Raw genomic sequence first — 23,166 nt, 5'->3', positions numbered from 1 at the left:
AGGGAATGAAAGAATATTTTAAAATTATTCTTTTTATTCATTTCCATTCTATTTAATTTCCTTCCCTCCTCCAAACGATGCCTTAAAAGTAAAGTTCCCACATTTTTACGTGTCACTTTTTAAATTTTTTTTACGTAAACTTTCATATTTACTCAAACCTATAAGAATCTGTCAGCTGCTTCTCTCTTCACTCTCTCAAACCGTAAATGCCAGCCTTCTCTGTCTCCACTTCAGTCCCCTGTCATCTCCGATTGTGGGTTAGAATGTCAGAGATCTTGCAACGCCCCAGATCTCCCTCGCAACTATGGTCAGATTTGTTCAAACCCTGAATCTTCCTCGCCTTTCAATTCATCTGTAGGCTTCAAAGCTCTTCTGCCTCCTTTTATATATGTTCTAATTATGATATTGTTCAGTATTGATTTTGGTTTCTCTCTCTACTTTTCTATGAAATTTGTTTTTAATTTTTAAATCTTGGGTTACTGTTTTTCTCATTGTTGAATCAAAATGCAGAATTTCAGTTTCAGGGGCATCAAAGCTGTTGGCCAACATTCTGTACTCATGGGCATATCTGTTGGGAACTTGATTGCTAGATGGGATGATGAAACGGTGAGTGTTTTTCCTTGAATCATCTTTTTGGGTTGCTTTGAATTAACCTATTCCATACATGTTCTTTTGATGTTGCATGACATATGAGATGTTTTCATTGAACTATTTTTTTTCCTCCTCATGTTGTGATAAATCTGAATAGCTATATTATGGTTATAATAGAAATTTTTTTGATAAAATTGATTTAAATCTTAAACTACATGTTTTTTTTTTCTTTTTTTCATGATATATGTTCGATGAAATTCCTTTTAAATTTGATTATATGATCTACTCATTCAATTTCACGTTTCGGGTAGGCTTCTTTATGTGTTATGAAAATGTTTGTTGAAATTTCTACGAAACATGAGTCCTATTAGTCTGAATTTAAGAACTCCAAGGCCAATCAACTTAGGATGCTTCAAATTAAACTATGAGCCTAGCCTAGTGAAATGTTCTTATGGCAACATCTTGCGGTTTCATGTCTTGCCAAGTAATAGGATTAGTAGTGACACTGAGGGTTGGCTTGGGTTGCATATTTTGCTTCCTCAGGTGGGCCACACGAATACATCTTTTGGCCAACCTGGTTGTGCAACGTTATACCCTTCCATTCAATTGGGATAAGAGAATCCATAAACATAATATTTTTTGCCACAACTCTAATGTAGTAGTCACAACAACATAAGATAATTATGAAAACTGTGATCCTAAAAATAACTCTGGAAACAAGGAAGAATTGCATGAAATGATCAACTGCAAACATGATGAACTCTTTGCAGGTATGTTAGCTTTCTAAATTAATTGTTTTGGTATTTTATTTATATTGGGCTGTTATGTTTATTCTAATTACGCTTTTGTTGTTCGCTCATACCTCTTTTTGTTTTCTAATTCTGTAGTGAAAGTTCAAATAGTGTAAAAACACCCTTGAATGTTTAGACCCCCAATTTACAAATTACCAATTCAAGCTTTATATCTGTTGAGGTCTAAAAAAAGGTCATAATAAAATAAGCCCAAAACAGAAGAACAAGTCAAGCCCAAAAGGAAAAATTCAGGCTAAGCCCAAAGCAATAGATACGGATGACCCATGGGGGAATAAAAGGAAGGCCCAGAGGATCCTGAAGCCCAGAAAAGAAAGAAGCATAAAAAAAAGAGACCATGGCAAAGTATAAAGAAGCAAGGATCCTCAATAAGCGCAGATCCCTTCAAGCACAAATAAAAAGGAAGACTGGGACAGATCGATAGAAAGAAGACAGAAAAAAAAAAAAAGAAAACAAGAAAACAAAAGAATGCAAGCGACCTCTCATGGCACAGACAGAAGAGGCCTCGGGGAACCAAGACAAGGAAGAAGAATGATAACAAAACGATTTTTAAAAAGGCAGAACAGGATTCCGCCCAAATAGGAAAGAAACGGAAAAGTAGAAGGCGCCAAAAGTGGGGATGCCGAGAAGGGCATATCTCAGCATGTCCCAAAGAGGATGGCCAACCAGAAGCTTTTGAAGGAATCAGAACCAAGAGAAGGAAAGAATGAGAGAAAACGGAAAAGGGACTTACCGAGACGATGGGGACAGAACATGCTCTGTTTGCAAAAGAACAAAACAGGGGAACCAACGGTTCCCCAGGACGCCCAGAAAACTCCATTATAAAAGGAGGGGATGGGTTGTGAAGAAGGCAGCGAGAAAAAAAAGAAAGAAACGCAAGAAAGAAGAAATTCTGTAGGAAAAACTATCAGAAAAATCTGTGCAGAAAGAAAATACTAAGGGAAAAACAAATACTGCTTCCCGATATCCTGTAAAGGCCACTATTGCACATACTCGGATTCAACGAGAATCAAACTTTGCAAGTTTTGAAGGCTGAAATAGCCATTCAAGACTGCAATTTTTGAGCTTGATTGGACCTTGTATCACGTCCTAGTGAGCTTTCTGTAATCAAACAGATAATGTATTAATAAAATACTGTTTCATAATTCCCAGGATCCCCACAGCACTTTTTTTTTTATCGTCTTGCTAATCCTATTTTTCTTTCCTTCTGAACTTACGTTGCTAATTTTTGGCACTCTTCGATATCCTTGCTTGTCATTTTTCTGTATACTGTCAGAAGTATTCTCTACATTCACTTGATTCTTAAACAGCTCGTTAGCTGCGATGAGTCAAGGCCCGGTCCACCAAATCCTTCCTTTTCATTCAGGCCCGGGATCCTTGGGCCTGAGTATCCCGAAAAAGGCACTCTCACAATATCAAACAATTAATGTTCGGAACATGAACAAAAACTTAATACAGAATTGGTAAACAATCTATGCCAATTAAAATCACATCCACAGCAGAAAATAAAAGGCAAAGATAAAGGGAAAAGAGATGCAAACACAAGGACAACACACAATGTATTATCGAAGAGGAAACTGAAGCCCTCGGCGTAAAACCTCTCCGCCGCCCTCCAAGTGGTAAACAATCCACTAGAAAATGTAGTTGAGATACATGAACAGCAATAGATCCTCCAAGCCTAATCTACCCAGTGTACCTAAGCCCTCAAAGTTTCTTGCTCCAACGAGGTTGCGACGAACCTATTTCTTTTCTAGCTTCCCAGATTTACTACTTGACCATAGCATCAACCAATGTAAATTGGTTCCTTCCTAACTGCTTCCCAGAACACCAAATAGCCCTCTCACAGTAATGGATATGGTGAGAAAAGGTTTTGGTAAAATGCCTCTCAAGGATTTAACAATTGAGAGGAAGAGAGTTGAGGAATTTGAGAGTCTCTTATGTAAAGATTGTGGATAAATCAATCTTGTTTTACTCTAGGGCTTCTCTCTCAAAATTCTCTCTAGAAGCTCTCATTCTTTCGTGGGTATAAGGGGTATTTATACTAGGGTGAGAATGGAATGTGAAACGTCAAGTTTTTCAAAACAGGGCTGTCTCGCGGCTTGGCCTCTCAACTTGACTGAGTCGTGAGATCCAACCGCGAGATAACAGAATGGCCAGTGGTCCTATTTTGTCCTGTAGTGCTCCAGCTAGCATGACGTTCAACTTCTGGCATGCTTGGCACGTGTGCTACTTCTGGCGGCTTGCAGCCGCGAGTCACCCGTGAGATCCAGCCGCGAGACTCTGTTTTCTTACACACTCTTGAGCATTCAACACTCTAAATCATTTTACTATGGTTTTTTAGAAGATAAAATGCCTCTTAGATTGGTATTTTTGAATGAATTCTAAAGTAATATTCATCAAATCCCTAAAGAAGTCACCATATGTTTTGTAAGTAGTCAATTACTATAATTTACTTTTTCAATTATTTCTCTCGGAAACAAACTTGATTATAAGAGCTGAATTGGATTTTTTTTAAATCTAAATGTGGAATTATACAAATTTCTGTCAAAACTATTGAAAAAAGATGAAAATTTTCAATCAAATATTGTTGGCTTTCTCTTTAAATATTGTTGCTCCTTAAGTTTACTTCCAATCAACAAAAAAGTTCATACATACTTCTATTAATGTTTCTTGAATGTTGGCTAAAAATCGGACACCTCCTCCAAATCGTTTTACTATGGTTTTTTAGAAGATAAAATGCCTCTTAGATTGGTATTTTTGAATGAATTCTAAAGTAATATTCATCAAATCCCTAAAGAAGTCACCATATGTTTTGTAAGTAGTCAATTACTATAATTTACTTTTTCAATTATTTCTCTCGGAAACAAACTTGATTATAAGAGCTGAATTGGATTTTTTTAAAATCTAAATGTGGAATTATACAAATTTCTGTCAAAACTATTGAAAAAAGATGAAAATTTTCAATCAAATATTGTTGGCTTTCTCTTTAAATATTGTTGCTCCTTAAGTTTACTTCCAATCAACAAAAAATTTCATACATACTTCTATTAATGTTTCCTCAATGTTGGCTAAAAATCGGATTCTTACTGTTTTGCAGGTAGGGATTTGGCATTTTGTTATCTGGGTTATTTGGTAATACAACTACAAGACGAGCACAGTCAGGTATTTACCAATCTTTCCTTTATTCTGTATTGTTTCTTGCATATTTATTGATAATATGCTTCTTTACTGAAAATCCAAGCCCTTTTATCATAATAGCTACATGTTTAACTGTCAAGACTTTTAAAGGCATGTTCATTTCTCTTCTCTATTTCTCTTTTTAAGTAATTATGCATAGTTTAACAATTTAGCCTTTAGAAGAATTTGTACAAATATTAGATGGTTGAGATGGTGTGACAATCCATGAGTATACATATACTATATTCTCCTCTTCTCAAGTTCTCACATAAGAATGAGCTGGATCCCTGTACATAGAGCCCACCCTTATGTGAAATGGGAGAGATGTACTACAATGGCAGTTGGATATGACCAGGCCAGAACGGTTTCAATTGACCATTGTGGAAAACCTTACAGGAAAAAGTAAAAACCTGGTGCAACCAAGGTCATACAGTAAGCCTACCTTTGGGCCTGCAAAGGTCATAGCTTCCTGATAAAAGCATGGTTGATTAGAGTTCATGCATATAAGACTTGATAGGATTGGCTTTTAACATCCATCAAGTAAAAATCTTGGTAAAAATCTTGGCAAATAAGAAGCAAGGTTGATGAGAGTTTTGAACTGCCTCTTGCACACCACAGAATATTCAAAATAATATCCACTGAATGGTATCCAACATGCTAAAATTATTGTTTTTGTAAATGAGATAAAGGAAAGCAATGGGGTTCAATTAAACCAAGAGTTAAAAAAGGAAAAGGGTGTTGAGCCATTCAATTACTTATTTGATACTGTTTCGACATTGGTCTACATATTTGAGTGACCAACTCGAACTTCAACTCGATGCCATGAGGTGTTCAATATCCCTTTCAAGTTCCAAATGTCTTCAACCTTTTCAGGCTGGACATTTGATGCTATATCCACCTGCCAATCAATGTAAATATGGCCCTTGAAATTGGATATGCAAATTCAGTTCACCTTTTGGTCCTAGAGGTGCTAGGTCCTGTTGGATTCATATGTTTTTTGTACTGCTCATTCTGCATCTATATTATTGGTACTTTGAACTTTTCTTAAATTATGTACATTTCAAAGTGAGAGATATATAGGAAAAGTAAGATTGTTGATTATGGTCATGTTAGATATACTTATAATGTAAGATTGTTGAAGTACTAATAAGTGATTTTAAAGCTAATGTCATATTCAAATGGAGTCAGTAAGTCACTACCCAATAGATAATTGTACTTTTTTTTAATGAATTTTGTGCATTGCAGGAGTGTATAACTTATTGTCAACAAGTGGAACAAGAGTTTATATTGATTTGGAAATTCCTAAGACTGCAAATTTCAAAGATTAGTAAGTGCTTTGTTTTGGATTCAAGTTTTTAATGTATTTATATTAAAATACACAAAAACTAATATGATATTAACATTATATTTGTCATTTCTCTTATCAGGTATAGAATTCAATTAAAGGTTGAAGATAGCTCAAGAATGACCATATTCATTTTAATTTAAACTTAAGTTTGATTTCTATTTTTCATTACATAATTTATTGTTTCATATCAAGGATAGGAAACTATGAGACTGAAATCCTAATGTATAATCAAAGAGGAAGAGAAAAAGAATTGTTTACATCTTTATACACAATAATTTTTCCGTGCATCGCACGGGTTAGCAACTAGTTTGTCTACTAAACCGGTCCCCCCCCCCCCTCTTTTTCCTTCTCATTGACACTTAGAATTTCATTGAAATTTCCTATGCACACCTATGGCTTGTCAATCTATTGCCCTAGACATTTTAACAGCTCCCATGACTGTATTCTCTTATGTGTTTCAGGGTTGCCATAGAATCCTGTTAATCTCCACACCCCAATCTCATCATTGGAATTAATCAATGCATCAATGTTACATATAGCACTAATCATAGTGGTTAATAGTCTTTTTTTTTTTTTTTAACCTTGTTAATCCCAGTGCTCTTCTTAGTACTTTCTTTACCACATAATGAAAAATAAAATGCAAGTTCCCTATAATATAAATGTGAGATATCTTCTTCTCAAAGTTTATACTCTCTCTCACTGGACAAATTTTGTAATCTTAAATGTATAGATACATGGATAGGTGATGGTTTTTGTGTTGATATGTTTTTGAATTGAATAAATTATTCTCTCCCTTACCCTTTAGAAAGTGCCTAGGTTAGCCATTAGTGGTTGATTATCTAGCACAATGTTTTGAATTTCTCTCCGTTCTAGCATAGTGTTTAACATTTTTTTTTGCTATTTTTTTTCCACAAAACAATTGTTATTGGCTTGATTGCAATAATTTTGAAAAGTTTCTTCTGTTTCAAGTTTAGAGTGAGTTTTGAGAAGGATGTGAAAATACAAGAGGCAATGTGGGAAAGACAACATGAACTTGCGACTGATAAGATATATGCTAGGTACATGAAACTTTTCCTTCTAATTTCAATTGGGTATTTGTTTTCGTGGTCCTTGTTTTATTTTTCTTTTTGATAAACTTATTCTTAGGTTTTTAGACATTTATATTGTAAATTACTTGATTTTAGGTATCATTCTTTTGTGGACTAATTGGTTTTCAAAAAATGGCTGGCAGATTTGCAAAAGTTATTGCCTTACCAGCTGCTACCATGGTTAATTAGGTGTGTTCTCATTATATCTAGCTCTATGTCCAACATGTGACTGATTTTTAGAGTTAGGTAGTAAGTATAAATGGTTAAGGCTAACAAACTGTCTGTTACTCAAGCAGCTTAGCTTAAAAGTGTAATATGATTGTAATAAACTCTTCATAACAGAAATAACACTCAACCTTTATTCCTTGCTCTCTTATAGCTTTCAAGCCTTGCATCCCAATTTATGACATTGAATAAAAGAACAGGCTTGGGTTTTGAAAAAGGTTTTCAAATTGGTTTTAGGTGAGTGAATATTTTTATTGCTGAAATAATTGGATTGCCTATATGATCATAGATTTTTTCTGGATTTCCTATTTTGTTCTTTGCTAAATGGATGTTTGGTCAATGAATTATATGTTTTTTTTTTATCATGTATCATATAGTTTGTGGTACATGTTATGGGATAAAGGCAAATATATACAAATTTAAAAAATACAACATGGTAACTGTTAGAAATGCACATTAACAGTAACAAAAGAGCCTCAACATAGGAAACAAATACATTTAGTCTAACGCAACTAAATGAAATTATATTGAGTTCAAGCCTGAGGCAGAGCTGGTAGACTATGAAAATTAGGTAAGAAAAAGAGAAGATGGGAAACTAGTCACCGACCCAATTCAGAGAGAGAGAGTATGTGGATGAGTGCATTTTGATATGCGAACAATGGTGATGCCTTTTAATGTTATTGAAGGGTGTATATCAAATAATACCAAGTGTTGCAATCACAAGGCTTCATGACACTAACTTGATAGAAGTTGAGGTTGAGGGAAATTTCAAGATCAAAGTAACAATCACACAAGGGGATTGCTTTGCTCATCTAGACTTGAGCTTCAAGTTTTATGCACTGAGTGGCCAAGTTAAAGGTGATTTGTGCCAAACTTATGCGATCAACCATGTAAGTAAGGTAAAGATGGGAGTTGTCATGCTAGTATGACAATCTAAATTTCTCTATTGGGATGAACGGCCAAGGAGTAGTTTGTAAGAGATAATTAATTAAATATTTTGCTTTTTAGTGGTCTATTAAGCTACCTAGTGAGCGCTCATAGGAGCACTCTTTTGTCATAAAATTTTAAATAAGGTCAGGGTCATCATCAATGACATATTTCTGGCCATTTCATTTAGTTTCTTTGATCAATTAATTATATTCACTACAAAATGGTAAATAGCAAATACTTGTATGTTTATTTCTTTTTCATTGAAATAAAAACCATCGAATAACAAATGCATTTTGGGGGGGGGGGGGGGAGAGGGGGGAGAAGCAGAACACCTACATCATTAGACATTAGGCCTAAGAAATTTCACCTACATCTATCGTGGTTGAGATAGCGAAATCAATATGGGACTCTTAACTCTATGTGTACCATCACTCCATTCCAATGATGCTGATCAATGGGTATATTGGAAAGTTTGGAGGAATTGTGGTGGCGCCTTTAGCGTAACCTTGAAAGATTTTTTCTGGTGCAACTGAGTAAAAGATAGTTTGTTTGGAACAACAGTGACAGTGAGATTCTTCGGTGCCGTGACGATTGCCTTGTATGTAGAATTTCTAAAGCCCACATTTGTAACTTTCCTATAATAGATGGCTGATATAGTAGAGTTAGGGTCATCATACTGATAATACAATGTTGGGTAATTTAGGGAATCATATCCTCCAAATTTAAGGACAATTGAGCAATTGGTTCTATCTTCAGTGAATAAATTTAGATTTGTCCCAGTGTAGCCCTCATTACATAGGAAGCGGATGTAGTCCAACGTTGACAAGTCATAGATCAAACCAGGCAGTAGTGCGCTAGTCAAGTCAATTTGGCCAGCACCATAGGCTAACTCAGCAAGGCCATCCTTGACTTTCATTTCAATTGCTGATCATCAATCAAAAAGATAAATTATAAAACACTCAAAAAGACTAATTTTTTTTTTTTCATATTATTAAAGTTATTTTAGGGAAATATGATATGATATCTTGATCGATGTGTTTATATAGAAAGAAGACAAAAATGTTAAGATTATTACAAATTTTACTTCTAGAGGTTTACAAACTAAAGTGACAATATGAATTTCATTGGTGCAACTTCAATAACTAATAAATAAATATTAAAATTACTTTTTTTGTGAATAATGACACTTCGGTTTGTAAGGGTTATGTAATAAAATTTGTAATATCTCTAATATTACTCATAAATAAATGTCAAACATTTCTTATTAGAAAATAACCCTCTCCATTAATCATGGAGAAATTTTGTTTCGTATTTAAGATATTATTTTTGAATCAAATAGTTTACAGATTGTCACGTGACATTGGATACATATTAACATGGATAATATTTAGTCTAAACCAATTGGCATATTAACCATGTTGCTGGTAAACCATGAGGAATAAGATGGCCTTGGAGAATTTGAAATAAACACTAACAACGTCTAATTGACACCTTTCAAATGGTGGTTCTTGTAAAATGGCACTAATCTTTAACACATCATGAGTTAAAATGGGAGAATTTAAGGGAACTAACCAGTTGTCATTAGGGCCGATTTGATTGCAGAAGGAGACCAATCAGGGTGGAATGATTTGACATAGGCAGCGGCAGCAACCACATGAGGGCAAGACATTGAAGTTCCAGAGATTATATTATATACATCAAACCGGTTGTCATCAGGATTTCCAGTCAATGATGCAAGTTTAGAGTAAGCAGCAAGTATATCTATCCCAGGTGCCACTATATCCGGCTGCAAATCGAACATAATTTAAAACCATCATACTATTATATATGCTAAGAAAAAGAGTATAAAAATTTATGCCTAGAATGGCAATCATTGCAAAGGGTTACCTTAAGTATTGTGCTAGTGAGAATGGCCGGACCTCGAGATGAAAAGGAAGCCATAAAGGGTGCAGCAGCATTAGGAACTCTTTTGGACTTGTATATGACAGCCTAAGGGGCTCTGAATATTTTATCAATGAAAAAAAAAATCCGTAAAGAACGTTTAATATATCAAGTAATTTAAGGCAAATGTTAACAAGTACTGTACGGTGCTTGTTAAGATTAAAATAATGTGGGTCACACTAAATTAAAAAATTGTATAAAGCTAACCTTAAAGCCTATAAAGCTGACAAAATACTGACATAAAACTAAATGGCTAACAAAGATTCTGACATAAAGTTGAGTGACAAAGATTCTGACATAAAGATTTTGACAAATGTTAACAAGCAAGCATTTTTTAATTTATAGAAGAATTGCATGCTATAATGAACTATAAATAAGGTATATATAAAAGTAAAAGCTATGCTAACTCTGTATTATTAGTACGAGCCTAGATTATATTTTAATTTGGTCACAACAAAAAGAAAAAGGAAAAATCTAATCAATGACAACTCTCCTAGCCTAGTATGGGGGGGAATTTTATATATCAAATTTGATTCCTCTTACTTACTTGGTTGAGTTGACATATGTAAGAGTTCTGTTACCAAAACAAGAATCAATAATGGCTTCAGGGATGATAGTTGTAAAGCTCGTATCTATCTTCCCAATGACAGATATCAACACCCCAATCCCACCCAAAGACTTGATGTAAGTTTCATTTGCTGCTTCTTTGCATACCACAATCTTTCCATTGACCTTTTTCTGGTCTAGCTTCCCTTGATCACAATACCTACCCAATTTTTAATTGATTAGTGCTACTAATATTAATATTCTGAATATATATTAGGTTAGGTGATCTTCAATTACAGTATAAATCATGAGATAGAAAATGCTCTCTAATTACCAGGGAGATGAACCTGGCAATAAAGTACTATTGGCTGCTATTGCCGCGCTGGTTAAAGGGTACATCTTCTTATTTGGTGTAAATGTGTTGATGGAAAGTCCCTGTTATTCAATGCACCAGTAAATGTAATGTGATTATGATCAAGTGAAATGAAAAAGCATCATGTTCCTAGATGGAAGCACTCCTTTACTAAATATTGTGACACTCTAAATGAGACAAGTTGTTTTATATAGGATCATCCCCATTTGAGATCTTAATATTGTAACACTCTACACATGGTTAGATCAAAAAAATTAAAATCTTAACTATGAAATGAATTCCATCTATTTCAAGTGAAATGGAAAATAATCATTTTCCTTGATGGAAGCACTCCTTTACTAAGCAAGGCTATCATATTTGATGCCCCAAGTTGCTTTAGGATCATCTCCATTTTGAAATATTTTCATATTTTTGGTTAGATTAAATATTATAAATCTAAATCTATATCATTTAAAATTTCAACGGTAGCAAAACTTTGTACACCGTCCCAAAAAGAAAGAGGCGACTTACAACATTTTCCTTGCCATTTCCAAGTTTAATCGAAGTCCTAAACTCCATATCCATGCTAGCAGCACCAATCGTCATTATCCAAGGAGCTGTGTTCTGCACTGTATACACATATGGGCCGCTATTTCCTGCTGAACATGCTATGAAAATCCCCTTCTTCATTGCATGAAAGGCACCGATCGCAATGGGATTGTCAAAGAAGCCATTTGAACTCCCACCGATAGATATTGATAGCACGTCAATTCTGTCATCAATGGCATCATCCAATCCAGCCAGAAGGTCTATATCACTGCAACCTTCGGGCCAACACACCTTGTACATTGCAATACGTGCTGATGGAACCCCACCTCGAGCTATGCCTTTGCCTAAACCGTACAAGCTTGTGCCTGCTACCGTGGCACCTGCTATGGTGGATGAAGTGTGAGAGCCGTGGCCATCAACATCTAGTGGGAATGGCTTTCTTTGGGGAAATTTGGGGTTGTTGTTGTAGAAAGTTGCACCTATTACCTTGCTGCATAAAAGGGTGAATAGCTTGGAAATTAAATGAGAGATCCGTGCATGTAGAGAAGTAGTATTTAAAATTAATTTTCATCTTGAGTAATGTTAAAAACACAATATTTTATTTTTAGAATTGTTGATAAGATTTGTTATGATTGGAATAATGTCACTCTCATTTAGAATCCATTAAACATACTTTTTATTGTGCACCATCGTATTAACTATTGTGAAAAAGAAGGTTGCAAATTCAAATATTGTGTTGCTAGGCATAATATTTTGTGGTTGGTCACAATCAAGGAGAGAGATTGAGATTGTTTACTTGTTGCAGCCGGTAAACTTGCCTACTACTTGGCATCTACCCTTCCATTTTGATGGAGGAGGTCCTACTCCTTTGTCATTAAAACTTGGAGCACCCATATATACTCCTAAAAAAGGAAAGATTAAGAAAGTTAACAAAATTTTTCAATGTAACAAAGAGAAAGTGAAAACTCTCTGAGAAGTCTTAATTTGTTACCAGTATCTAATACTCCAACAATAATATTATTTTCAATTTTAAGATTTCTCTTTACTGAGAGAGGCATTCTTAAGTAATCCCATGATCTTGTTGTATGAAGTTTCTGTACTCTGCTAGGAAATACTGACACCACATTTTCATTCTCTGTAAAGGATGCATATACATATATAAATTACATAAGACAACCACCCTAAGAGCAAAAAAGATAAAGAAAGAAAATGTTGTGTAACATGATGTTTTTAGTGTGCACCTTTTAGTTTTTGAACTTCATCTGGCAATAGGTTTGCTGCAAATGCATTATAACTCTTGGTGTAGCTATGTATTCTAGCTTGTCGGGCAATACTCTCACTGAAAAATGAAAGTACTTGATGGTTTAATTGTCTAGCAAATGTTACAATTTGTTGCATTCTAGCTGTGAGGTCATATCATGTATGGATTATATCCTAAAAACTAATTTTATATGCATAGAATATATAGCCTAATGCTATACATATTGGTTAGTTGCTAACCATTATGGAACCCACCCCTACCACCAAATCGTTGACCCACGTATGAGCTAACCTTACTTTGTCATCCAACTTACTCTTTAATTACTGAAGAAAGCAAGTTGTGTTGATGAACATCAACATTGCTTCTTAACCGCAGTGCCTCTCCCAAATACACAATGTACGCCTATGTGATAATGAAAAATAAATTTATGATTAGTGAATGGAAATTATAAAATTTAAATAATATACTTAATAACTGTGTTCATACAAAGTATAAAAATATATTCACCTTTCTAACTTGGTCACTAGAACCATGAGTGAATGACCAATGAAGCTGCGTAGCTAGAAGGAAGAGGGTGAGCATACGAATTGGAACCATTTTTTATTCCTCCATTGTATGGATACTTCTCTGGCTTTCTCTCTTGTTCCTATATATATAGTCAGATTTTTTTCTTTAAACATCCCTGGTTTTTCTCATATGTGTAACTAAAATGTAGACTTTGACTTTTTCCAATTTAAAGTTAGATTATTGCATAAACCTATTCCAAGAAGAGGGGTTTAGGCGTAACTTCATTATAATTAGCTTGTCCACCCGTTAAATTTATCTTAGAGAAGTCCCTTCTCTATTGAATTAAGTAAACAATGTACAATTCCTCAAAATTAAAAAAGAAATGTATAAATTAAGTGTCCGTTATATATATAAGTAGTAATAACTAAATTTAGTTTTCAAACTAACTCCTAAATTAGCCGTTTGTTATTAGGAGGCTAATCGACTTATTACTGGCCTGATGTAGGTATGGATACTACGGCTGTATTATCATGCTTGAATTCTAGTTCCATTTTGAAATCTATCAATCACACTTTTATATCTTTAATTCCTAAAGTTCGAAACCCAGAAAGAGTGTCTGAATTTAGACTGATTAGTTTGTTTAATGTGCTTTATAAGATTGTAAGTAAGGTGATTGCAAATCGCCTTAAGCCATTGCTTAATGCTATTATTTCTGACACTCAAAGTGCTTTTATAGCTGATCACTAATGTAAGAGACCCTTTAAGGAGAAGGGATCGGAAAATCTGTAGAGAACACATTGTAGTAACAAGAACTGAAATTGTATCCAAGTCCAAAAGAACTAAATTCAAGAATCATTCTCCTCAGACTTCGCCGAGGAAGGATTTCCTTACTTTAAACTTGTCTTTCTTTGCTTTCTTAATATCTTTGATCCATTATGCATGTTGCCTGATTTATTAAGGCCTAGCTTTTAAGCCCACTTTCTACAAATTTATTGTATTGGGCTCTTTGGGCCTGAATCCTTCTACCCTTTGGGCTTAGGAACCAAAACCACACCCTTACAATTGGCACCATCTGTGGGAAAGCTTGAGCTTTAGTAAGTTCAATGTCTAACCATGGTAGGATTAGGGCAAGACCAGGAGGAGTTTATTGGTTCCCAACGCCAGGATCAGTTCCTCAACCTTGAGCGAATGAGGGACCACGAGGTTAGTGTGCACACCACGCATACTAGCAGGGGCTAATCTCGAGGCAGAAGTTACATCTTTCATGAGAGAAATACTAGAAGCATGCAGTTGGAGATTGACCGTCTTCACAGAGGGTTATGCCACGAGTGACGGAGAAGGATTCCCTCAAATTCTGGCCCATCTTCTGATGATGATGGGGATGGTAGCTACAGATCCAGGTCTAGGACTCCTCCCAGTGAGTCTTTTTCGTACAATGAGGACCGTCATTACAAATGGAGGAGTGAGAATCCATCTTGCGAAGGTCCGGGCAATGATGCTATAAGTAGTGCTTTCAACCAAATCTCTAAATCACCGTTTACACATAGAATTGAAGGGGGAAAGCTTCCTCGATGGTTTTCTCAGCCAACATTCACCGTGTATAATGGAAGAATAGACCCTATGCAGCATGTCAGCCACTTCAACTAGAGTGTTAGGTTCTAAAGACTTAGGAACTTATGTATTTAGAACTCTAATGTGTATTGTTGGCAAACCATGATCAAAACAAGATGTTTAGTCGTGTTTAGACTTGCTCAAAGTTGTGTCATTTATGTAAAGTTAGATTTAAGTTGTTGCAGAATTAAAAGTGCAATTCGGCTTGGTTCGATCGATCGAAGCTTAGGCTCGATCAATCGAAATTCGGGCAGAATGCATTTTTCTACAGAATTCCAACTCAGTCTTAGTTCATTTAAAACGTTTAGGGTTTTCTATTTTTGCCTTAGGTATATAAGGCAAACCTTAGTCACGTTTTAGTGTTGCTCATATTGCTATTTGTGTAAATCTCTTGTGAGATCTGTAAGGAGCTTTCCTTTACACAAGTTTAGGATTATCAAGAAGGAGATTTGTTCAAGAACTTGATGATCATTCAGTTGCTGCCATAAGAACTTAAAGAAACACAAGCGGGTGTGCTTGTACTTGCTAGAGAATCCAAGAAAGAAGAAGTCTATGGTCTCGGAACTTGCACGTGATCATGTCAGTAAGTTTCTACTGGTGGGTAGCAATAGGATGTTAGTGGTCTAAGTCGCTATTGTAAAACTTTAATTCTTTCTAGTGGATTTGCTTTTTACCTTGAGGATAGCTAGGTTAAATCCTCTCCAGGTTTTTTACCCGTTTGGTTTTCCTGGGTTATCATAATGTTGTGTTTTTTATTTTCCGCTGCTATACATTGATATGATATATTTAATTTGACTAAGTAATCACTTGGCTAATTACCTAGGTTAATCTGATTGTGGTTTTAAAGGGCCTAAAAACTATCACAGAGAATGGCCATTCACTCCCGAAATGAAGCCTTGATGTGCAAAGTGTTTCCATCCAATTTTAGGCCCGTGGCGATGAGATAGTTCGACTGTTTGAAAGAAGGTTGTATTAGCTTCTTCAAGGAGCTTATTGGGGCCTTTGGGGCTAGCTTTGTGACTTGTAGTAAGGTTCCTTGGCCCTTAGATTCCCTGTTGTCTATGACCATGCGAGAGGGGGAGACTCTGAAAACGTATTCTAACAGGTATTGGGAGATGTTCAACGAGATAGATAGGAACTTCAATGACGTGGCTATAAGGACTTTTAAGGTCGACTTGCCCACCGAGCATGATCTGAAAAAGTCTTTGATCAGGAAACCGGTTAAGAGTGTGCGTCAACTCGTGGACTATATTGATGAGTATAATTAGGTCAAGGAGGACCAGTAACAGGGAAAGGGGAAAGCTAAAGTGGTCCCTCAGGATAGAAGGGACTTCAAGTTGGATAGGTATAATAACAACCAACCTCGGAGAGACTTTATGGGGCATTTTAGGTCTACTACTACTTAGGTTGTCAGTACTGTGTTCCGAGAGTCAGTACACCAAATCCTAGAGAAGATTGAGAACAAGCCATATTTTTAGTAGCTGAACAAGATGGAAGGAGACCCCACGAAGCGCAACCAAAGTCTTCACTGCCAATACCACTAGGAGCAAAGGCACACCACGGAAGATTACAGGACGTTGTGGAGTCATTTGGAGCAGTTGGTTAAAATTAGGAAGTTAAAACAATTCTTGTATCAACCCAATGGACAGGGTAGTCAGGCAGAATTGGGGGCTTAGAGAGGCACTTCTATAAGACCACCTTTAGGTACAATTAATGTAATCCTTGCTACTCTAGGGAAAACTGGTTCTCGGCCGTCTAGGGTGCTATCAATAGCTCAACCATTTATTGGAGACTTACCCCCTGATTCGAAGAGGAGTAAAGTGGAGGTCCGACTAGCTTTAAGCTTCTCCGATAAGGACAAAGTTAGAACCTTGCAGCCACACAATGATGCCCTAGTGGTTACTCTCAAGATAGGAGGGTATGATGTGAATAGGGTGCTGGTAAATCCGAGCAGTGATGTAGAGATCATGTATCCTGACCTATTTAAGGGACTGAAGCTGAGGCCCGAGGACCTAACCTACTATGACTCCCCTCTAATAGGGTTTGATGGGAAGATTGTCTTCCCAAGAGTCCAAATTAGACTGCTTGTTCAGGCAGGGTCAAAAGTCGTGGAAATGAATTTCATCGTAGTAAATGCCTACTCCCCTTACACTACTATTGTGGCAAGACCATGGCTTCACGCCCTGGGAGCCGTGTCTTCCACCCTTCACTTGAAAGTGAAGTACCAGTTAGGGGACCGGGTCGAGGAGCTGGTCGGAAGCTAGTCTGTGGCTAGACAGTGCTTGGTGACCGCAATTAGACATCAGGCTAAAGGTGAACCCTCGGTGTCAGCCAAACAGGATTTATAGCAATCAAGGGTGTCGATGTTGTCTATGGGGGAAGTGGCAGAAGGGGCTAAGTGCGAGCAACTGGAGAAAGTTGTTATTAGCAACGATGAGGAGAAGTTCTTTCAGGTCAGAGCTTGGCTGCCTCCTTGGGAGAGGCAACAGCTGATGGATTTTCTTAGGAAGAATATTGATGTATTTGCGTCGAGCGCCTATGACACCCTTAGGGTAGATCAAGATTTCATTTGCCACCATTTAAACGTCAATCCATCTACCATCCCCAAGAAGCAACCACCGCGACGCTCATCTAGAGAACATTCTGATGCCGTGAAGGGGGAAATACTCAAGTTGAAGTGGGCTAGGGCCATGAAGGAGGTATTATACCCCGAGTGGCTGGCTAACATAGTGGTAGTGAAGAAGAAAACTAGGAAGTGGCGAGTGTGTATGGACTTTACAGATTTAAATAAAGCTTGCCCGAAAGACCCTTTCCCCCTGCCTCGGATAGATCAATTAGTGGACACTAATGTAGGCCATCCTCGGATGAGCTTTTTGGACGCCTTTCAGGGTTATCATCAAATACCATTAGTTTTGGACAATCAGGAAAAAACTGTTTTTCTTACACCTACTGGGAATTACCACTACAAAGTAATGCCCTTTGGATTGAAAAACGCAAGGTCTACCTACCAGATAATGATGACGAGGATGTTTGATCCTCAGTTGGGTAAAAATATTGAGGTGTACATAGATGATATGATGGTAAAGAGTAAAGTAGAGTCCAAGCATATAGGTGACCTTGAGAATATTTTTGAGATATTGAGGAAACACAAACTGCGTCTTAATGCCGCTAAGTGTTCTTTTGGAGTAGGCTCTGGAAAATTTCTGGGTTATATGGTTATCCACCGCGAAATCGAGGTTGACCCTGATCAGATTAGAGCTATTAATGACCTGCAGCCTCCTCAGAATCCCAAAGACGTCTAGAAATTGACAAGAATGATTGCCACTTTGAATCAATTCATTTCTCGATCAGGGAACAGGTGTAGGCCCTTCTTCTAGTTGTTGCATAAGTGGAAGGGATTTGAATGGATAGAGGAGTGCTCCTCGGCCTTCTAACCTTTGAAGGAATATCTTTCTCGACCACCTATTATGTCCAAGCCCAAACCGGAGGAGGTTTTATTCACTTACATTGCTGTAGCCTTACATGTGGTGAGTCTGGTACTAGTGTGAGATGATGATGGGGTGTAGAGACCAGTCTATTATGTGAGCAAATCATTGCATGAGGCAGAGATTCGCTATTTACCATTGAAGAAGACCATCTTGGCAGTAATGCATGCTACACAGAAGCTCCTACATTACTTCTAAGCCCACACTTTTGTGGTTCTAACCTAACATCCTCTCTGATCACTGCTTCGGAAAGCTAATTACACAAAAAGGGTTGCAAAATGGGCAACGATTTTAGGAGCCTTTGATATTAAATACATGTCTCGCACCTCTATAAAGGGCCAGATCCTCGTCGATTTAGTGGTAGAGTTTGCTAAGCCTTCGTTTGAAGAAAACGATGAAAGGCTAAGCATGAATGGAAAATCAGTTAGGATAATCTCCCCATAGAGACTTCTTTCTTGGAAGGTGTATGTTGATGGCACAGCAAGCCAAAGAGGATTAGGAGTGGGGCTAGTTGTAGTATCTCCAGAAAGGATCATCATTGTGAAATCCTTAAAACTGGGCTTCTTGGCCATGAACAATAAGGTTGAGTATAAGGCTTTGTTGGTGGGAATGGATATGGTTCAAAAAATGGAAGGAAAAATAGTGGAAATGTTCTCAGATTCGAGGTTGGTTGTGGGCTAAATAGAGGGAGAACTGGAAGCCAGGGATGTGAGAATGCAAGAGTACCTGAACCAGGTTAGGCTCTTGCAATCAGGGTTTGACTCTTTTTCCTGACACCAAATCCCTAGAAGCAGAAATACGCATACTGATTCCCTTGCCACTCTTGCAACCTCCTTAGTGTAGAGTTTACCTTGGGTTATCCTAGTTAAGGACCTATGCAGCCCTACCGAGATGAAGAGGGAGAAGGTTCAGATTCATTAACTTAGGGTGGGACCCAGTTGGATGGATCCTATTGTCCTATTCCTTAAGGATGACATCTTACATGAGGAGAAGGGGGAGGCTGACAAAATGCGAAGGAAAGCCCTCTGATTTTGGTTGTTTAAGGACCAAAAGTTGTACAAGTGCTCTTTTTCTAGGCCATATTTGCTATGCATCCATCCTGAAGTGGTGGAGCCACTCCTAGAGGAGTTGCACGAAGGGATTTTTGGAAGCCATACAAGAGGCAGATCCTTGTCTCACTAAGCCCTTACTCAGGGATATTGGTGGTCCAATGTGCAAAGAAAAGCACAAGAATACGTGAAGAAGTGTGACCAATGTCAGAATTCATTCCCAACATGCATCAGCCATGAGGTATTCTTAATCCTCTGTCTAGTCCTTGGCCTTTCGCTCAGTGGAGCTTGGATATTGTGGGGCCTTTCCTTAAAGCAACAGGAAATAGGAGATGGCTTTTGGTCAACACTAATTACTTTACCAAGTGGGTTGAGGCTGAGCCACTAGCGAACATCAGGGACGTGGATGCCAAAAGTTTTGTGTGGAAGAACATTGTCACTCAGTTTGGGATTCCTCATACCCTCATCTCAGATAATGGACTTTAGTTTAATAGCAAAGCTTTCAGAAGGTACTGTTGTGAATTGGGTATCACAAATAAGTGTAAGGTTGAATTTATTCAACCATCTAATTGGCTTTATTCCGTGCCAAATTTGCTTGTATTTCAGCATTTAGTAACCCTGTATTTAGGTGGGATTGTTGTAAGGGTAGTGAGTGAGATAGTGTGAAGATTGCTCAAGAGTGTGCAAGAAAACAGAGTGTCGCGGCTGGGACTCGCGGCTGGACTCGCGGCTTCAACCCGCCAGAAGATGCACACGTGCCAAGCATGCTGGAAGATGAACAGTCATGCTAGCTGGAGCACTACAGGACAAAACAGGACAACTGGCCATACGGTTAACTCGCGACTGGATCTCGCGACTTAGTCAAGCCGCGAGGTCAAGCCGCGAGCAACCCCTGTTTTGGAAAAACCTGATGTTTCGCATTCCTCTTCACTCCAGTATAAATACCCTTTTAACCCACGATTGAAAGAGAGCTTCCAGAGAGAATTTTGAGAGAGAAACCCTAAAGAAAAACCAGATTGTTTTACCCACAATCTCTACCTTAGAGTCTCATCAAAATCCTTCACTCTCTTCCTCTCCATTGTCAAATCCTTGAGAGGCCATTATACCAAACCTGGTTCTCACCATTATCATCTCTGTGAGACAGTCGTTTGGAGTTCTGGGAAGCAGTTAGGAAGGAGCCAATATTCATTGGTTGATGCTACGGTGTAGTAGCGGAATCCGGAAAGCTAGAAAAGAAAAAGGTTCGGCGCAACCTCGTTGGAGCAAGAAGCTTGGAGGGCTTAGGTGCATTGGGTAGATTAGGCTTGGAGGGTCTATTGCTGTCCTTGTATCCCAACTGTATTTTCTAGTGGATTGATTACCGCTTGGAGGGCGGCGGAGAGGTTTTTCGCCGAGGTCTTCGGTTTCCTCTTCGATAACATATCTGGTGTTATCGCTGTGTTTGCATCTTTCTTTCTCTCTATCTCTGCCTTTACATTATTTGCTGTGGTTTATTTTGTTGTGGCTTAGATAGTTGTTTAATCAATTCCATGTTATAGCATATGTTAAGTTTCCGCACACTAGTTGTTTAACATATTGCATGTGTTGATTAAATTGGTTTTTGGGGGTCTAAACGTTCAAAAGTGTTTTTGTACACGTTTTTGAACTTACAATAAGTATTCCACTCCGACTTATCCCTAGGGGAATGAGCAAGCTGAGGCCATCAATAAGGTCATAATGAATGGACTCAAGAAGAGGTTGGATGATGCAAAGGGCAAGTGGGTGGATGAGCTTCCACATGTCCTCTAGACATATCGGACTACCCCTCATAGGTCGACGAGGGAGACATCCTTTTCAATGACTTACGGGGAAAAAGTTGTGATTCCTCTAGAGACTGGATTCCCAATGCTGAGGACTAGCTTGTTCACTCTAGACAATAATGACTACCTACTAGAAAAGAGCCTAGACCTAATCAAGGAATGGAGAGAAAATGTCATGGTTCAATTAGCATACTATCAACAAAGGCTTAAACAAGGGTATGATTCAAATGTAAAGTTAAGACCATTGGGCCTTGAGGACTTGGTATTAAGAAAGGTTGTGGGTACTGCAAAAAACTCACCATGAGGGGAAGCTAGGGCCCAATTGGGAAGGGTCATACCGTATCACCTCGGTAGCAGGCATAGAAGCATACTTCTTAGAAGATCTAGACGAAAAAGTTGTACCGTGACCTTGGAATGTAAATAACCTTCGAAGGTACTATTATTAATGAAAGGCAACTTTGTCATGTTTTCATTTATGATATTATGTGTTGCATTAATTATCTGTGTGGATATTAAACAGAACCTTGGTCATGTTTGGTTCCTCGGACCACATACCACAGGTAAATTAATATTCCTGATTACCTGTGTGGATATTAAACAGAACCTTGGTCATGTCTAGTTCCTCAGACCACATACCTTGGGTAAATTAATATTCTTGATTACCTGTGTGGATATTAAACAGAACCTTGGTCATATCTAGTTCCTCGAACCACATACCTCGGATAAATTAATATTCCTGATTACATGTATGGATATTAAACAGAACCTTGGTCATGTTTAGTTCCTCGGACCACATACCTCGGGTAAATTAATATTCCTGATTACTTGTGTGAATATTAAACAGAACCTTGGTCATGTCTGGTTTCTCAGACTACATACCTCGGGTAAATTAATATTCCTAATTACTTGTATGGATATTAAATAGAATCTTGGTCATGTCTGGTTCCTCGAACTACATACCTCGAGTAAATTAATATTCCTGATTACTTGTGTGGATATTAAATAGAACCGTGGTTATGCCTGGCCCCTCAGACCACATGCTTTAGGTAAATTAAAATTTCACGTTATTTCTCTAAGTATTAAACAGAACCTTAGTTATGCCTGGCCCCTCAGACCATATACCTTGGGTAAATTAATACTTCATGTTATTTCTCTAAGTATCAAACAGAAACTTGGTTATGCCTGGCCTCTCGAACCATATGCCATGGGTAAATTAATACTTCACGTTATTTCTCTATGTATTAAATAGAACCTTGGTTATGCTTGGGCCCTCGGACCACATGCCTTGGATAAATTAATACTTCACATTATTTCTCTAAGTGTTAAATGGGACCTTGGTAATGTTAGGTCCCTCAGACCACATGCTTTGGGTAAATAAACACTTATAATTATGTAAGCCTACGGTGGAATGGAGTGCTAAGTGAAATTCGAAGTATGGTGGCCCTCTTGGATCATATACTCTAGATAAACATGAACTTCACTATCATTTGAGGTTAAGAAGAAAATCCAGAAGTACACTTCATTCATTGAGCTATTTACCTGAGGTATACAAGGTTTGCTTTTTAGGTTTAGTTACTAGACGCCAAGTGCCACAGACAAGGTAAAGTTGTCCAATTACTCTGCTACATGAAAGTTTATTTGAGTTAACTAGTTATTACTATTAGCTTTTTTCAAAGAAAGAGTGTTCACCCTTAGGAGCATCATCAATTTAAAGTCTCAGCACAAGGCAAAACAATAACTACAGCTTACTAGAGACAAACATTGCAAGAAAAACAAAGGTCCACAAAGGCAAAAAGTGATATCTTATCATTCAAAAAAAGGAAAAGTATATCATGGATTGGGGCATACTATTGCCCTAAGAAAAAAGTACAAAGAAAGAAAGAAAAAATCCTAAGCTA

General features: G+C 37.4%; 1 protein-coding gene and 2 long non-coding RNA genes across 3 annotated transcripts; 2 read left to right on the top strand and 1 right to left on the bottom strand.

Annotated features, from left to right (window-relative positions):
* The first annotated feature begins 273 nt into the window (after positions 1-273).
* LOC126722039 (uncharacterized) lies at positions 274-6,962 on the top strand. Its single transcript, XR_007653957.1, has 3 exons — positions 274-307; positions 511-606; positions 6,900-6,962. It is a non-coding gene; the product is annotated as an uncharacterized LOC126722039 (long non-coding RNA).
* On the top strand, positions 4,496-6,083 carry LOC126722033 (uncharacterized). The gene is made up of 3 exons (XR_007653956.1): positions 4,496-4,562; positions 5,823-5,904; positions 6,005-6,083. It is a non-coding gene; the product is annotated as an uncharacterized LOC126722033 (long non-coding RNA).
* A 1,657-nt stretch (positions 6,963-8,619) lies between the features above and the next one.
* Positions 8,620-13,414, bottom strand: LOC126720367 (subtilisin-like protease SBT4.15). Its single transcript, XM_050422815.1, has 12 exons — positions 13,325-13,414; positions 13,131-13,219; positions 12,798-12,895; positions 12,548-12,691; positions 12,353-12,458; positions 11,539-12,046; positions 10,990-11,090; positions 10,657-10,875; positions 10,317-10,401; positions 10,056-10,157; positions 9,741-9,954; positions 8,620-9,092 (listed from the first exon to the last, which is right to left on the bottom strand). Exons 1-12 carry the CDS (start codon positions 13,412-13,414, stop codon positions 8,620-8,622), a joined length of 2,229 nt encoding a protein of 742 aa, XP_050278772.1.
* Positions 13,415-23,166: the final 9,752 nt, after the last annotated feature.

The sequence above is a fragment of the Quercus robur genome, chromosome 1 (assembly GCF_932294415.1).
Source record: "Quercus robur chromosome 1, dhQueRobu3.1, whole genome shotgun sequence".
Classification (NCBI taxonomy): Eukaryota; Viridiplantae; Streptophyta; class Magnoliopsida; order Fagales; family Fagaceae; genus Quercus; species Quercus robur.
Note: the sequence above shows the minus strand (reverse complement) of the source record. Positions and strands in the feature narration are given on the sequence as shown.

Coding starts and splice junctions, on each gene's coding strand:
- LOC126720367 (XM_050422815.1), bottom strand. CDS start 13,414: ATGGTTCCAATTCGTATGCTCACCCTCTTCCTTCTAGCTACGCAGCTT. Junction 12,896..13,130: donor CTTTCTTCAGTAATTAAAGA/GTAAGTTGGATG, acceptor TTCATTTTTCAG/TGAGAGTATTGCCCGACAAG. Junction 10,158..10,316: donor TCAGCTTTATAGGCTTTAAG/GTTAGCTTTATA, acceptor AGAGCCCCTTAG/GCTGTCATATACAAGTCCAA.